General features: G+C 43.7%; 1 protein-coding gene across 10 annotated transcripts in view; it reads right to left on the bottom strand.

Moving 5' to 3' along the window:
- CSNK1A1 (casein kinase 1 alpha 1) overlaps positions 1–13,144 on the bottom strand; it is a gene marked incomplete at its 3' end in the record, with an annotated part of 42,397 nt that extends 29,253 nt beyond the window's left edge. For 5 of the 10 annotated variants that reach the window (XR_014216924.1, XM_082213077.1, XM_082213074.1 and 2 more), the window contains exons 1-2: positions 12,564–13,141; positions 11,580–11,686 (exon numbers count right to left, since the gene is read on the bottom strand). Coding sequence is in view for 8 of the 10 variants with exons in the window: in XM_082213077.1 (XP_082069203.1) it covers positions 11,580–11,686; positions 12,564–12,686 (230 nt within the window). Of the gene's footprint in view, positions 1–11,579; positions 11,687–12,563 lie in introns of all 10 variants that reach the window. The other 5 variants (XR_014216923.1, XM_082213073.1, XM_082213076.1 and 2 more) reach the window with 5 other exon arrangements.
- Positions 13,145–17,858: the final 4,714 nt, after the last annotated feature.

The following is a 17,858-nucleotide window of genomic DNA, read 5'->3' as shown; positions in this document are numbered from 1 at the left end:
CAAGTGAATGGGCATCAACAACAGGAGTAAGGAGGACCCACTGCGAGCATCTCTCCTTAAGGATCCTCTAAAATCTAGAACTATCATGGAAATGTAGTTAGATTGCATCTAGTGGTTTTGGTTTAACCAAATCAAAACACTGATCCTTTCAACTGCTGCAGAAAGCAACAACATATGCACAGTGAAATCACTTTCAGGAAGCGCCCTAGATGCATATGTAACAATATTCAGGCATTTTATCTTTCTCCAACACTCTCTAGAATTGAGAAACTACCGTGACAGCAACATTTGGTATACGCAGAAAGGTCACACTGTAGAGTCACTTAGAAATGGGAACAGACAATTGATAGTCTAAAAATCTGTGTATAAAATAGTTTCAATCATTTCTTTTTTAAAACTGAGGAGTCTCACTACTTGGAGAGCGTAAATTGCACACAGCTGGGAACACACCATAGCAAAGACCACAATACAATACCAATCTGAAATGCAATGCTGAATTCTATGAAAGAGTAAAATGGTGTCTGAACCCAAGGAGGCACACCAATGTAGACTTTATGAATGGGTAAAAAATAAAAACAAGGTCAACATTTCTGAAATCACTATCTCAACTTGCCCTCTACAGACAGAAAGAGCAACAAATCAAGATGGGCATAATAAAATTATTGGCACCAGCAGAAGACAACATATACTAAGGTCAGTTGAAGGAAAATACGTAAGTGAAGGCTGTATGTTTTAAAACTGGCACGATACAGCCAGTCAACTGACTTTTAAGTTAGCCTTCACAAGCAGCTGGCACTTGAGGAACCAAGAGGCTCTTTGTCTTGTGGGAATGCAGACACTCAACCCTAGATGCTCCTTAGATGCTCATGTATGTAGCGAAGCAGAGGGGGAAACTACCTTTGGGATTCATACAGGTATTACTTATAATTCCTTCTAGCAATGATTCAAAACTTCCTGTACGTACTCATATAGTCCAGTAGCACCTTAGAGACCAAATTTGTTCTTGGTATGAGCTTTCGTGTGTATGCACACTTCTTCAGATGCTACAGATAGATATTGATCTAAAATTTACAGATGCTCAGAAACTCTTCAGGAAAAAAGCTTAAGAGGGGGAACTCCCCCTCCCACAACTGCATAAGACCACTATGGCACAATATGTTGAGACAGAATTGGGGGAGGGGAGAACAGACAACTGGGTGGGAGGGGGAAATGGAGTGACTGAAAAGAAAGGTGAGAGGTAGAGACACTAAAGCAGGGGTAGGCAACCTAAGGCCCGGGGGCCGGATGCGGCCCAATCATATTCTCAGTCTGGCCTGTGGGTGGTCCAGGAATCTGCGTGTTTTTACATGAGTAGAATGTGTGCTTTTATTTAAATTGATCTCTGGGTTATTTATGGGGCATAGGAATTCGTTCATATATTTTTTTCAAAATGTAGTCCAGCCCACCACATGGTCTGAGGGACGGTGGACCGGCCCACGGCTGAAAAAGGTTGCTGACCCCTGCACTAAAGTATACAAAGGTTAGACAGACCATCACATTCTCTGGGTAGGCCACTTCCAGTTTAACAAGAATAAACTACTTAAGTGTCTCAAGAGATGGAATTGAGAGCTGTCTGTAGACATCAATTGATAAATCAGTTCTAGGATTGGGCATGAGCCAATCTTTCCACAAACAAAAAACTACAATGGGGTGGGCTGTCCCAGAGCAGCCCAGTGAGGACTAAATGAAGTCAGTGGGCATGGAAGATCAACTCAGGATTCAAGGCAATGTTTAAAACATCTTAAACATTCACATTTGTGGCATGTGTTATTAAGAGGATAGATTTGCCACTGTACTTATCACAGTATTTGAGTATATAGGATAAGGGGAATAATATGTAGAGTAAGTTTTAACTTACACAATACTCACATCTTAAATGCATCTCTAGCAACTTTCAGACAGGCAGAAAGTGTGACTGACAATAGTGATTTCAACATGGGTTTATATTTAAAAGGCATCAATTACATGTACTTCATGTTTACCTAAATAAAACACTGAAAGGGCTAGTCAAAGTAAAATGTACCCAACTGAGACCATAAATTAACACTGAATTTTTTGAAACTATTGTGATTATACAGATAGTGGTACCTGTAGTTACGGCCTCAATCCATTCTGGGGTGCCATTTGCACCCCGAAAAGTCCGTAACTAGAGCACGGCGAAATATAGCACTTCTGCACATGTGCAAAGCACGCAGAACGCTTCTGTGCACGTGGCAAAACCCAGAAGTGTGCCGCATTCGCAAGCCAAAAAGCCGAAACATGAACCTAACGCAACACGAGGTATAACTGTACTGACTTAATATATATCTAACATTGAAGGCAGAAGAAATTGCGATGTTTACTTGTGTTCAAGTACTACTTCAAGCGGGACGCGGGTGGCGCTGTGGGTTAAACCACAGAGCTTAGGACTTGCTGATCAGAAGGTCAGCAGTTCGAATCCCCATGACGGGGTGAGCTACTGTTGCTCAATCCCTGCTCCTTCCAACCTAGCAATTAGAAAGCACCTCAAAGTGCACGTAGATAAATAGGTACCGCTCCGGCAGGAAGGTAAACAGCGTTTCCATGTGCTACTCTGGTTTGCCAGAAGTGGCTGTCATGCTGACCACATGACCTGGAAGCTATACACCGGCTCCCTTGGCCAATAAAGAGAGATGAGCGCCGCAACCCCAGAGTCAGCCACAACTGGACCTAATGGTCAGGGGTCTCTTTACCTTTACCCTTTATCTGCTTATGAAACCCATAAGATAGATAACAAGGACACATAGCTGCAGTTGAAATACACTATGATTCCTTGTTCATTTAGATAGTGGTTGATATCAACATCTAAATAAAGCTGTCCACCAACTTCTGGTTGATTAAGTATGTCACCTTTTTCTTATACTTTTAACACAACACAAAGTCTAGACAGGTTAAGTCAGAAGTCAAACACAAAACGCACCCAAACTCTAAGGTGTGACAACTATCCTTTGAAGGTAGTTGCACAATTAAACCACATATTTCAGCAATGCAAGCTAGTAAAGCCATACTTCATATTGCTAAATTCTGCCTTGCAACTAGTCATCTAGCAAGAGGCAATTGTGGGTCAGAATGCATGCACAATAAGATATCAGTCATTGACACTGTTGGAAAAAACACAGTAATAAACCAGAGCAGGCTAATGTCTCAATGCATCTACAGACGAGTTCACATGAAACTTCCCTAAACATTCCATCAAATGGGGAACTGACTGAAATTCAGAGAAACAATCTTGATCGTGGCTCTTTAGCCCATAGTTTAACTTGGAAGGAAGGAGTGGTAAAAGGAAATGCATTTCCAACCTTTTCTCCCTCCAACACACTGAGCAGCTGCTCTCATTCTGTTAACAAAGGATTTAGCCTTACACAACAGAACTTCCCCTCCTGCACACACACCCTGGGGGAAACTCCAGAACACATTTTTTTTTTGGGGGGGGGGATGAGAGGGGAAAAGTTCCACTGTGAAAACAGAAATCCTTGCACTAACGGAATGACTGACTTAGCACTACTTTGGATACAAGTCTAAGTCCACGGACAAGAGGGCATAGTGTGAACACTTGGTGAAACCTTCAGAAGCTAGGTTAATGCTTTGCCAAAGAAAGCAGGCTTAGGTCTGATCAGCACCTGGAACCAAGACCTATATTACCTATGTAACCCTATGTATCTACTCCTGAAATTCATGACAGAGAAGAAGAGGAGTTTGGATTTGATATCCCACTTTATCACTACCCTAAGGAGTCTCAAAGTGGCTAACAATCTCCTTTTCCTTTCCGTGAGGTGAAGGAGGCTGAGAGACTTCAGAGAAGTGTGACTAATCCAAGGTCACCCAGCAGCTGCATGTGGAGGAGTGGGGAATCGAACCCAGTTCACCAGATTACAAGCCCACTGTTCTTAACCACTACACCACACTGGCTCATCATATGTTTAACAAAACAGTCATCTTCTTTTTAAAAAGGGTAACTCGAGGAAGTTAAACATGATTACAGTGGTGCCTTGCAAGACGAAAAGAATCCGTTCTGTGATTCTCTTCCTCTAGTGGTTTTTTCGTCTTGCGAAGCAAGCCCATTGATGGATTAGCGGATTAGCGCTATTAGCGGCTTATCTGCTGATCGGATCAGCTGATAAGTGGCTTAGAAAAAGGGGGGGAGGGAAAAAAACCAGCAGGAACTCGCAAGACATTGTCGTCTTGCGAAGCAAGCCCATAGGAAATTTGTTTTGCGAAGCACCTCCAAAACGGAAAACTCTTTCGTCTAGCGAGTTTTCCGTCTTGCGAGGCATTCGTCTTGCGGGGCACCACTGTAATTTGCAAGCATGCTTCTCTGCTAAGGTGAATCTGGAATAGCAAAAATGAAGTGTTCAAAACTCCCATTGTTCTAGGCACATTTTGCAACAGGGAATTTCATTAGCATGAGCCGTTTCTGAGCTCTGGGCGCAGTACTGCACCTAAGATTTCAGATTAAAACTGCATAGTGGAAGGAAAGGAGGAACTTTTTCTGCCTCCCCACTTCCAGCTACTCTCTCTGGAGAAGAGACCCTCTTAAAAATATTGGGGGGTGGGCAGGGGAAAGACTAGACCATGTGAAAAGTGAACATGATATTTTAGCTGCAGTTCATTCATTTTCAGCTTTGTATTCTTGTTATTAAATAGCGCACCTAGACATTCCGTTGTTGCTCCCATAATCTACGTTTAAGGTGCCATTTAGCTCCTAGCTTTCATGTTCCAGGTTTTAACACCAGAAATGCTCTGTCTCCATCACCTGGGCTGTTTGGGCAATCTATCCCCTTCCCCTAAACAAGGCACTAGCTCAGTTTTTTAGAGTGCTGATAACACCACAGTTGTGGGCTCAATCCCCATATGGGACAGCTGCATATTCCTGCATTGAATTCTATGATTCAATTATTCCTGGAGCCAATTATTCACTTCTGCAAATGGAGATGATGCACTTTTGACCCCTCAATTTATGCATTCCTATGTATTTTACATTTGTATGACCAGGAACAGAAAAACCTGGGGCACCTAGCAGTGTTTGAAATTAGCCAGGTACATTTTGGTAGTGGTGTTGTGACTATGTGGAGATTTCTGGGTGCCAGGTTGGTGACCAGAGTTTAAAAACCTCTGCCTTAGTCCATAGTTAATACCACTTCCATTTTCAGTTTGCGCGTTTCTCCTTCTTGCATAATGGGACAAGTGAATTGTTGTAAGAACAAGCTACAGTGAAGCAATGTAGTTGAGATCATAGAATTGCAGTCCTGGAAGGGACCCCAAAGTTCATCCAATAAAGGCAAAGTAAAGGACCCCTGGAAAGTTAAGTCCAGTTGAATTTGACTATGAGGTCCGGCGCTCATCTCTGCTTTCAGGCCGAGGGAGCTGGCATTTGTCCATGGACAACTTTTCCAGGTCATGTGGCCAGCATGACTAAACCACTCCTGGAGCACGGAACACCGTGACGAGTGCCAGAGCGCATGGAAATGCTGCTTCTCTTCCCACTGCAGTGGTACCTATTTATCTACTCGCACTGGTATGCTTTTGAACTGCTAGGTTGGCAGGAGCTGAAACAAAGAAGCAGGAGCTCACCCCATCACAAGGATTTGAACCACCGACCTTATGATCGGCAAGCCCAAGAGACTCAGTGGTTTACACCACAGCGCCACCAGGGTAATCTAGTCCAACCCCCTGACAAAAAGGCATTCAGTTGTGATGACAGTAACCTAGATTTAAGATGCCACTTGGCACCTAGCTTATATACAGTGGTACCTCGCAAGACGAAAGCCTCGCAAGACGAAAGAGTTTTCCGTTTTTTGAGTCGTTCCGCAAGACGAATTTCCCTATGGGCTTGCTTCGCAAGACGAAACGTCTTGCGAGTTCTTGCAAGTTTGTTTCCTTTTTCTTAAAGCCGCTAAGCCGTTAATAGCCGCTAAGCCGCTAATAGCCGCGCTTCACAAGACGATAAAACCGCAAGACGAAGAGACTCGTGGAACGGATTTATTTCGTCTTGCGAGGCACCACTGTATCTGAGTTTCTAACAATGGCACCTAGTCCTCAAGCCACCTAAAAAATTGCCACTGGCACTTAAGAAATGTTTAAGAACTAGTTCACGGTCAATGAATTTGAAACATTTCATTCAAGTTGTCCTTATGACAATTTCCCGAAATTATATGGACATATGAGATTTAGAACCAATCCCACCAATGTTTTGTTTTTTTTACAAACCTATTTTAAGAGAAAAGACAATATTTGATAGCCTTCATTCAACAGCCATAAGCAAAGGTACACAGACAGTTTTTGTAAGGAAAATGCATCTTAACCCAAACCAATCAAAAGTTAGATGCCATGACTCCACCTTTTCAAAATTCTCCGTTTAATGCCTTCCCTCTGGTCAGTTTGAAAGAGTTCTGTACAGTCATACCTCTTCTTGCAAACACATCATGTTGCTTTTTTTGGGTTAAGAGCATGGCAAACCCGGAAGTGTTTACTTCTGGGTTTTACTGTGCGCGTGTGCGCACACGAACGTGCAGAAGCGCTCTATCGCGCTTCACACATGCACAGAAGCCCCACTCTGGTTACAGACTTTTCAGGGTGAAAACAGCACCCCGGAACGGATCGTGTCCGCAACCAGAGGTACCACTGTAGTTTTGTTTCTTATGATGAAGTGGTAGCAAATAGCATAACCATAGAACAGGGCCCAAGATTCAAAGGTCAGCTTAAACACACACACAAAATCCCTAAAATGCAAATCCTTATGTTATGCGGAAGTCAGTTCCTAGAGTTTCCAAAGCAACTTATCAAACAGTGCTAGGAGCAGGTTTCAGAAAGGGATGGGGTGGGGTCATTTCAGAAATCCTTTCATACATACAAAGCATGTTGTGCAGCCTTTTTGACCAGGGCCTGTAACAAGTCTGTATGTAGCAAGAAACTGCCCTGATGCTCCTAAGGACAGAACAAGGGGGACCTGCAAAAGGAGTGTTGCTGTATGGAGTGTTCCTGTTCAGGGTTACAGCCAGATATACCCTCTTCCACTATATTCCCCTCCAATTGCCTCCCAAAGATGCTCTGTGGCCAGTGAGCATGCTTAGCCGTCACTGCCCTGTTGATATGTGTGTAGACTGTTCCTTACGGATTGTTTGTATTTCTGCAAACCCTGTGGTTTCTCTGATCATACTGATACCTCCCCTCTTGGTTATCATGGGCCCTGCTTTTGCTGAAGTCCTATCAATATTGACCAGCTCAGTTTGCTTTTAGGAGAGACAAAAGTTTCTAATAGCAAAGTTTAGTGTCTATAATCAAACTAACATGATTTTCATTCTGATATTAGTTCTCTACAGGCACTCTCTTATGTTACATAAACACATGACGGGGGATGCAAAGACAAGTCTCTTGTTTGACAAGATTTTACTAGACTATGATTTAGACTTTTTAAATTTTTTAAAGTATTTATGAATACCTTTTCTGCCCACAAGTAGCTATAATTTGTAAAAACAGTATAAAGACATCAGTTAAAACTAAATAAAACTTAACACCACAAAACTACAGAGTTGAATTTAAAATCCATCAAAAGCCAAACAAAGCAAAACAGTATTTAGGGTTTGCCTAAAGTTAGGAAAAGATGGTGCCAACCTGACCTCCAAGGAAGGCAAGTTTCACAATTGGGTGCTGGTACAGAAAAGGCCCTGTCCTGGGTATCCATCAACCTAGCCTCCCTTTGTGGTGGCACATACAACACGGTCACTGATAAAGACTGTTCATTTTGGTCAGGAGGCCATCTTTCAGATATCAAGTATTGGTATTTGTGAAATTGTGTTGTGTTATATTGGGTTGTAAATTGTGTTATATTGGGTTGAAACCAGTCTAAGTTAATTGCATTAGGGCCCTACTGAAAACTGTATGAAATGTTAGTTAAGACTTAAGTCGCAGTTATTTCACTGGAAACGAAGTGCAACTAAATTTTAATCCAAGCTATCATTCGCCAAACCAGTTAATCATTTGCAAAAATAATATAACAAAAAACATACTGGAAAACCTGTTCAGTTTCTCCAACACAAACTATTTGATGCAAGAATAATCTAAGAGTGCATATGCTTTCTTGTGCTTCATGTATTTTACATGTGAGGAACAGAGCTGTCTTATTACTGATCTTCTAAGTCACTCTGGGAACTTTTGGCTAAAGAATGGAGTAAAAGTGTTTTGGATAATCAATAAAATAAATCAGAAATTACAAAGCAGAGCCATAATGCCAACCAAATCAATGGAGGTAAAAATAAATAAATAAATCACAACTTCATTCATCCAGGTGATGTACTTCAATGTTTTTTAAAGAAGTGGAATGGACCTCTAAGGCCATCTGGTTCAACCCTAGCTGATGAACACTATAGCATTCCATGTAGTACAGCCTGTGGAAGGAGCCCACCACTTTCCAGGGCAGCCTGTTCCACTGTCAAACTGTGCTAACCACAGGTGCAGAACTCAAACCATGATCTGAACATCTAATTGCACATGCAGTTATTCCTAATGTTTAGCTGAAATCACCTTTCATGTAATTCAAACCCTTTGGTTCGGGTCCTACTATCTGAAGCAACAGGAAACAGGCTCAATCCAATCATGTGACAGCCCTTGGAAGTATTTGAAGAGATACATATTGCCTTTTAATTGTCTGTTTTCCAGACTAAACATACCCAACTCCATTAACCTTCACCATCCAGTTTGATTTCATTTTCTAATCTCTCAGAATCATGCAGCTATAGTTTTAACTTCATATTCACAGTGCAGCAGCCTCTGGAGGCAGAGAAACAGTAACTGTCAATTTAGACATCACATCACATCCATTAGCACTGGCCATTTGGCCTGCTGGTCTGCCAACTGACTGAAATCATGCTTTTGTCAATTCAGACAATAAGCAAAATTACAGTCTTCCTTTAACCATAGTTTGAACCATCTTCAGCCATTAGCTACACATGGGGTGGATAACCTGTTCCCTTTCATTTGTTGTCAGGCTCCAACTTCCATTACCCACGATAGCCAATGGTCAGGGATGATGTCCAGCAACATCTGGAGAGTCACAGATTAGCAAGCCCTGAATTATGCAATGATCACAAGTGCATGCCATGGTAATCAATGTTTGAAATTTGCCAGGAGCATTTTGCACCTGGTTATCGGCCATTTGCAGCCAAATGAAGGGCACCAGGATGACACCTGGCATCTCCACCAACTGGGGGTGCAAGCCTGGGGATCCTTGGGTCTTGACTGTTTTCATACACTAGCAACACATCCAGCAGAATTATATTGTATTTTATCTGCACAATCATAATGAATTTCAGGAACCAAATAGCTGTATTGAAAAATATGACTTTTGAGGCATCTAGCCCCAAAACTGCAACTAGGCATTCTGTTTTGGAAACTGTTACCCTGGTTTAAGGAGCCATTTGGTACCTAGCCATGTCTGAGTTTCTAACACTGATGGTAATCCAACAAATCACAGTAAACCAAGAACATTCCTTGACCTATCATTGCATTTTCTTGGTGCCAATGAATCATAATCCGTGATTCAGATGTAACACTAAGCAGGGGATCATAGTTTGCTTCCACCCAACAGAAGCACAATGGAGAAAATTAGGCACAATTGGCTTGTGCACAGGTAGCCATAGTTAATAGCTTACAATGTGAAAACACAACCAGCATGTGTAGTTAGCAACATGCAAACAAAGAAGACAACAAAAACTTCAATGATTACTTCTGAGATGAAAGAACAGTTGCCTCAGCAAACATTCCATATCCTCATAATAATTTATCATCACTCAACCAAATCAATTTCCTTTACTGAAAAAAGTCACCAATTACTTCATAAATACATTTATGGAATTGGGTGGCTAAAGTATATTCTGCATTTCCTAAAAATATACTTCCCTTAATGTTTTGTTATTTACAAACAACTGCCAGGTTTAATAAAGCAAAAAGTAAAATTTAAACAATTAAACTAAAAAATAGCCTCACTAACCAACATGTAACTTCATACAATCCAGTGGTTTTTAAATGGACATCTACAGTTCTTCATAACAAAATACTGGCTTTCAAAGCACGATAATCCAATTTTCAACCTTAGCAGCCAAAATTTAAATAATATTATGCTCTGCATCTAAGCACAGGCCTGAATAGAATCTTATCAAAAGTGAAAACTCCATTAACAGAATGCAGAACAGCCAAATCTATTATGTAATAAATGCAGCTTTACTCCTACAGTTGCACAATGTAATTAAATCCGGGGGGGGCAGTTGCTTCATACAAGTATGTCATTGAATAATTCTGTATCCATTCAGTAAAGGACTTATGTAGGTTACAACATGGCATTGTAGTTTATGTAGTTCACAAACTTCCAGCAGCAGAAGCCTCTTATGACTAAGACATCAACATTTCTTACTGGTTTACAATTGCAACCCAGTTTTTAACTACTTAGAGAATAGAATTGGAAGTGCCTTTACTAAGTTTATTTTCTGCTTACATATGGTTCATTTTGATTATGAGGTACAAATGCCAGAAGTCACAGTACAACATACAGAAGTGAAATGTAAGAGTTCAGAATGTCCAGCCATTTCAAAAAAGGTAAGTAGAATAACCATCCTAAATTGAATCCATTTACTGTAGTCTCTTCACTTGCCAAACTTATTACTAACAATATTTGTAAGCAAAACCCAATCAGATTATTTTTTTCAGATATACAAGGTATTTAACAGTACTGCCTGATGTTTTAGGGCACTAGCAAAGAGCTGCTAAGAGTCTTGACTCAGAATCTTTTCCTTTGTATAAAGTTTTTTTAAGTGCTTTTTGTGAGTTTCACAATAGAAAAGCAGACTGAGCCGCTACTTTATTTACTCTCCCACTAGCTACTAGTTCCCTCCATTACAAGACTGGGAACCTCTCAAGTAGATCTCACAATGAAATTCCATTTTCAAGGAGAATAAAAGGAAGGAAGGTGATTTAAGCAGCACTGCGTAATTAAGAGCTCAGTGATGCACATGTCGTCAGCAACTGTAAGGGGCTTCCACTTTCTACACTCTTCCTTCCCTCCCCAGTCCCCAGAAGCCCCAATCTTTCAAGATACAATACTGATGGTAGAAGGGAATGGGAGCGAGGTGGGAAATTAAATATATTCCACTTCTTGGGAATGTTTAAGTACTGACATCCGCCATTTTCTGAGCAGAGAAGGAAGACATGTTGGAACAAAAACACAAAAGGGAGCAGCCATTTCCACTGTTCTATTCCAATCCTCAGAGTAACCAGTACTCCTGTCTCAACTACTGCCATATTCTCAAGTACTAGATAATTTTGTTGGTGCAGAGATGGGGAAGGGAAACAAGCAGCTGGTAGGGAAGGATCCTTCAAGATCGTTTTCTAGATGCAACTTGCTACCACTCATAATAAGGCTTATTTCAGACAACATATGTATCACTTCCTCTAGCAGTGAAAAACAAAATACACTCATCCTTTGGGGAAAAGAGATAATGACTACTTTATCTCCCAAGAGCTATAATTCTTACCGTATGTGAGGGATGCCAACTCCCCCTTGCAGAATCTTGTATAGTTTGCTTTCATATAGCAGCTGGGGATGTCTGGCCTTCTGAGACTCCAACTTCACAGCTACTTCCTGCAGTGAAGAGGGAATATGGGTCAGAGATCCTATTGGAGCAAGAGGACTGCATTTCTCCACTACAGCATATTTGAGGGCATGGGAAAGCCTTTCACAGGAATATCCTGCTAAGTGACAAGCTCCGCAAACATATTCCACACAGTGCCGACGTCTGTAAATATCCACCCTAGGGATACTAACATTAATCCATTATTCCCAGAAAGTGTTAAAACACTATGATGAAGGTGCCTTCATTGCCTCTTGAACGAGGTTAATTGTGAATGCAAGAAAAGAGCTTAGGTGCAGTTTCTCTATAGATCACATAAGGATCCCCCCTCAACAATACAAACGGCCTCTTTATCCATCTATTACCAGGCAGCCTGGCGTTTTATGTACTACAAACACTACTAAGCTAACAATTAAAAGAGTCGGGGCCGGGGGAGAGAAAATTTTCAAAACTGAATCAAGCATTGCAGACTCATCACTGCCAAGACAGGACGGAAACCCTATTACAAAAATACAAATCAAAACCCTACACCGTAAAGGTGCTTATTATGATTTGTCACGATCGTGTCCTTCCCACCCCCACCCCACAAAAAGAACCTAAGAAATAAGTTCCAAAATAAAAATGAGGAGGAAAAAGTCCGACGCTAATATCTATAAACGACTAAAGCGGAGAGGCGGCGAAGGAGAAGCCAGAAACGGCCCTCGACATAAGGGCGAAGTGGGGGCGGCCAGGCTTTGTGGCAAGTGAGTCCGGAGAGCTTTTCCTCGCGCTTTTCCCCCGAGTTGATGTTCTGCCAGGCGGGGGGGAAAGGAGCGAGAAGCGACCCCTCTTCTCTGACGCGACGGGGGGAGGGGGGGATAAGAGGCCCGGGCGCCCGCCGGCCCTTACCTCCCCGTTGGTGATATTGATGGCCAAGTATATGTCCCCGAAGGAGCCCGAGCCGATCTTCCGCACCAGCTTGTATTTGCCCCCGACGATGAACTCGGCCTTGGAGCCGCTGCTGCTCGCCATGGCGACCGAGGGAGAGCGCGAGCGGGGAGGGGGGAGGAGGGGGGGCTTGTTCACACGTCGAGCGCCCGACTGCCGAGTTTCTCCCCAAGGAGCTCCTGCTACGAAAAAGCCAGGATTTCGAGGGGTCTGTCGGTGGGAGGAAGAAGAATAAGAGGGGGGAAGTGTATGGAGGACGGGGGGAGGGAGGGAGGACTCCGGTCCCCGAGGCTCCGTTCGCAACCAGGCCCCTTGGTAGGAAGCGGACGTCCCCCTCCACACGCTTCCGCGGCTGTCAGCGCTCTCTCTGCCCTCTCAGGAAAGGCAGCCCTGAGGGCTGGGAAGGGAGGGATAAGCTCGAGCGGATCCGGCTGCCGCCGCCGCCGCCTGGCGCTTCATTCGGCCGCCGCCGCCATCTTGTCTGTCTCTCTCTTGCTCTCGCTCTCTTTCTCTCTCTCTTTCGCTGCTGATATCCAGGACACAAAATGCCTCCAGCCCGCGACCGACGCTTCTTCACCGCGCAGAGCACTCTGGGAAACAGGGGAGGAGAAGCGTCTCTCTGCGCATGCGTTTCCCGGAGGGAGGACAAGTAGGAAGTGTGCGTGATCTTAACGGCTTGGAAGGGATCGGCTGGTTTGGCGCATGCGCAGAAAGGCGCGGGTTGTGTCTCTCTCTCTCCCCCCCTTAAAGAGTAGACCCGCCCGTTAAGTACCGTAGGCAACTCTTTGAATTACGCAGTTTTCATCACGCCACACACGGGGTTGGGAGGGGCAGGGGGAGAAAAGAAAGAAAGAAAAGTTTAATATAGCGTATAGTCCAAGAGAGGCTTCTCGAAGTGACTGAAGCAACCGGTTCAAGCCCTTATACTGTAACTGGAATGTGCCAGGTGTGCGGGGCTTGGTCGCTTGCTTTTTATCGCGTTCATTCTGCATGGAATTCGGGGTGGCGTACGTGTCTCTCCCGCCTCCTCATTTAACCCCTACAACAACCCTGCGGGGCGGGTTAGTCTGAGCTTCATGACTGGGTTGGGATTTAAACCCTGGTCTCCCAGGTCTTGGTCCTACACTCTTAACCACTGCACCACACTTTCCATAGGGTCCACACGTCTAATTATGTTAGATGCCCAAGGGAATGGGCGTTGTTGTTTTGTCGTGTCCGACTCTTCGTGACCCCATGGACCAGAGCATGCCAGGCACTCCTGTCTTCCACTGCCTCCCGCAGTTTGAACAAACTCATGTTGGGCATGCAGGAATACGTACAATCCAGAAAACCTTTAGAAAAGCAGGAGGAAAATGCCCAAATTGCAAGGGTAAAATGCAGGTGGAGGGCATCTACACCTATCTGAGTTCTGGGGAAGAAAAGTGTGGCACAAATTATGTACAGTGGTACCTCGGGTTAAGAACTTAATTCATTATGGAGGTCTCTTCTTAACCTGAAACTGTTCTTAACCTGAAGCACCACTTTAGCTAATGGGGCCTCCTGCTGCCTCTGCGCCGCCGCTGCATGATTTCTGTTCTCATACAGAAGCAAAGTTCTTAATCCAAGGTAATATTTCTGGGTTAGCGGAGTCTGTAACCTGAAGCGTATGTAACCCGAGGTACCACTGTATTTATTGCATTGGTCTTCTGAGACACAGCGGTCTCTACACCCGATGGTGGGACATCTATGGCACACAAGGAGCCCTAATTTGGGCCCCAAGAACGTTATCCTTAGTCCATGTCCATCTATACCACGTGTGACATGAGGGGAGGGCATGTAAAGATGTGACTCCCAGCCTAAAGCAGAGTTTGAAGTTAGTGGTAGCTTCCAATCCCTGGGCTTTCAAACCAGTTTGGCAAAAGAATTGGGGTTCGCAGGCACTGGCAGACATCAGCATCTGCAACCCTCAGAGTCTTTGCCTGCGGCGTTGGATTTCAGACCGCATGGGCAAAGGAAAACATGTCACCACCTGAGAAAATGTTTCACCTGTTGTCATTGTGACATCAGATGATTGACAGGTGCACTTTTCAAAATGGGCTGCATGGTTTCTGGAGAGTAGGATTATGTCCCCCAGCTGGAAGCAGTTCTCCACCCTTGTTCTAGGGTCTAGGTGACCTACAATCAAGTTAAAAAACATGCAAAATTGTTTAAAATGTACACCATAATGGAAAATCAATATATAAAACTCCAGGTTCCACAGACAGGGTGAGAAATGTATCAGCATCCAAGAGTAGCACTAGCATAAACCCTTCACACAGCTAGATTAAACTGTATTTTGATAGTTGGAAGAAAAGAAAAATCTTAACTTGGTGCTGAAAAGATTTTGGTGTCAGGGCCAAACAGGTTCATGCTAAATAAGAACTGAGTTAGAAAGAGCAGGAATTCATATTGGTTTCTATTTTGGGGTGCTCTTTTGAGGGATGGGGTAGAGAGGACACACTGAGGCCCAGCAATATCAAAATCTTTGATTTCTTAATTTTCTCACTTCCATTCCTGGGAATAATTTAAAAAATCCTCCTCAGTGTGAACTAAGAAATGACCTGTCCAGACAATGGTTCATTCTACCATACATATGCTTGTCTGTATGTCCTTTTCCAGCCACTCCATTCTAATCCCCCCCCCTCCTTCCTGGCTGCCAGGTATTTCAGCTCTCCACTTCTCAGCATTCCATACCATTGAGTTATTATGGGCTGGCTTGGAGATATATAGAAATATTTACATATTTCAGAATTGTTGTGCGTCCCTCAGGTTTGCCTCAAGTCGGCCAGTGCTTTTCTCTTGTGCATAGCTGTCTTAAGCCCAATACTCATGGGTATTACTGTACAAATACTGGTGCACGTATTTTTCAATATATGTTGGCATTTGTCCTGATAGTTAGCTCAGTGAAACTGAACCGTCTCTGAGCATAATCACATAGCTCCCTTCTTACCCTAAGCAACTAACATCTCGTTTTTGCCCTTGAGTAAGCAAAAACACCTGGCTTTCAAAGTTCTGTCTGCTTGCACTTCCGCTTTTTCACTCTCAAAAGCGTGAGAACACAGGAAACATCTGCCTAATCAAGCAATAGATGACTGGTACAATGCACAGTAAACCATAAGTACATACGGTATTTTGCATGAATATGCCAACAAGAAAAATCTTGACATGAATGGTAGGCCTAGTACTTGAAGCCAAACCAAATGCCTTAATTTGATCTTGAGATATATGTATAACACATAAGCTGTATATAGCAAGTTTCTGGAGTTAGGTTTTTTTCTTTTTGAAAAAGCTGCAGTGGGATGCAAATATAATCAGAGTAGCGATAAAGGGAAGAGTCTATGTAACCTTTTCCCTGTTGGATCGCTTTCCCATCTGTTGGTGAAAGGATTAAGTCTAAGCCAAAATCCTTACCTCCCAGTTTCCCGAAAACATCCCTGCTGAAAATATGGACCAGCTTCCTACTCATTTCTTGGGACAGAAGTAGTTTCCGCCATTTTGTTTTTGAGGGAGGAGCTGCCCTTATCTTTGTTAACCTCATGAGGAGTCCAAATGTTTTCCACGTTTCTTGCTTTTTAATAGTGTCACAGGGCTTTCAGCACTTTATGCAATGCCTTTGGAGTGATGCAGTGTGACAATCCCGTGGTACAGTTGGTCATGGAACTGACTAGAAGTGTGGAAGCCATAGACTTAGTATTAAGTAATGCCCAGGACCTGGTAGAAGATGTAACTAGAATAATATAATTGTAGAGCTGGAAGGGATCATGAGGGTCATCTAGTCCAACCCCCGCAATGCAGGAATCTTTTTGCCCATTGTGGGGCTCAAACCCACAACCCTGAGATTAAGAGTCATATGTTCTACCAACTGACCTATCCGGTTGTTGAACTGATTGGCAACAGTTACCGTAGTGTTAGCAAGTATCTATCTAAATGGACAGCTGCAAAGGAAGTCCTAACACATTCTGCTTCCAAAAGCCTGTTTATTGCGCATTCATACCGATTTGTTTACACAGCGTTTGTGTGAAGGTTACCGTATTTTTCGCCCTATAGGACGCACCGGCCCATAGGACGCACCTAGATTTTTTGGGGTGGGGGAATAAAGGCGCGGGGCTGGGGCAGGGGAAGCTCGGGCTTTCCCCGAAGCCAGCCCCCAGAGCGATGCCGAAGCTGCGTGCAGCTTTGGCATCGCTCTGGGAGCTTGCGGGGCTGGAGGAGGGGGAAGCCCTCTGCCAGCCTTCTAACCAAGTTGGGGGACAGCGGGAAAGGCGTGCTGCACCTCCCGCTGTCCCCCGAGTTTGCAGGGCTGGCGACGGGGAGGAGCAGGTTTCTCCCCCCACCAGCCTTCTAACCAAGTCAGGGGACAGCGGGAAAGGTGCGCTGCGCCTCCCCGCTGTCCCCCGAGCTGGTGGGGCTCTCCAGGCTTCAGCAAAAGCCTGCATTCACCCCATAGGACGCACACACATTTCCCCTTCATTTTTGGAGGGAAAAAAGTGCGTCCTATAGGGCGAAAAATACGGTATATGATATCGGCTGCTTATTAAGCATTCATTCTGACTTGTTTGTGTGGAGACTGTACAACATCATATCAAGCAATTGTTGATATCCATCACTTTCTAGTACATTTGCATCTGTCTTTGCGACCGAAGAACTATGGCAAATATCTGTTCCCGAACAAATGTTACAGAGAATGGAGTCCTCGGAACTGAGGCAAGTTGCAGTGACAAGAGACACATTTCTAGGTCTTATTGACAAATTAAAAGCTGACAAATCGCCAGATGGCATCCACCTGAGAGCTCTAAAATAACTCAAATGTGAAATTGGTGATAGTCTAACAAAACTATAGCGGTGCCTCGCAAGACGAAAATAATCCGTTCCACAAGTCTCTTCGCCTAGCGGTTTTTTTGTCTTGCGAAGCAACCCTATTAGTGGATTAGCGCTATTAGCGGTTTAGCGGCTATTAAAGGCTTAGCGGCTAAAAGGCTATTAGCGGCTTAGAAAAAGGGGGGGAAAGCGAAAAAAATCGCAAGACTCGCAAGACGTTTTTGTCTTGCGAAGCAAGCCCATAGGGAAATTCGTCTTGCGAAGCGCATCGAAAAACGGAAAACCCTTTCGTCCAGCGGGTTTTTCGTCTTGCGGGGCACCACTGTATGTAACTTAAGAGCAGGCTCCATACCCAAGGACTGAAAAATGGCCAAGGTAACACCAATTTTAAAAAAGGAATCCTGGGGGAATCTTAAATAT

Source organism: Podarcis vaucheri (genome assembly GCF_965113315.1).
Source record: "Podarcis vaucheri genome assembly, chromosome: 2".
NCBI classification, from domain to species: Eukaryota; Metazoa; Chordata; class Lepidosauria; order Squamata; family Lacertidae; genus Podarcis; species Podarcis vaucheri.
This window is presented reverse-complemented; position numbering and strand designations above follow the sequence as displayed.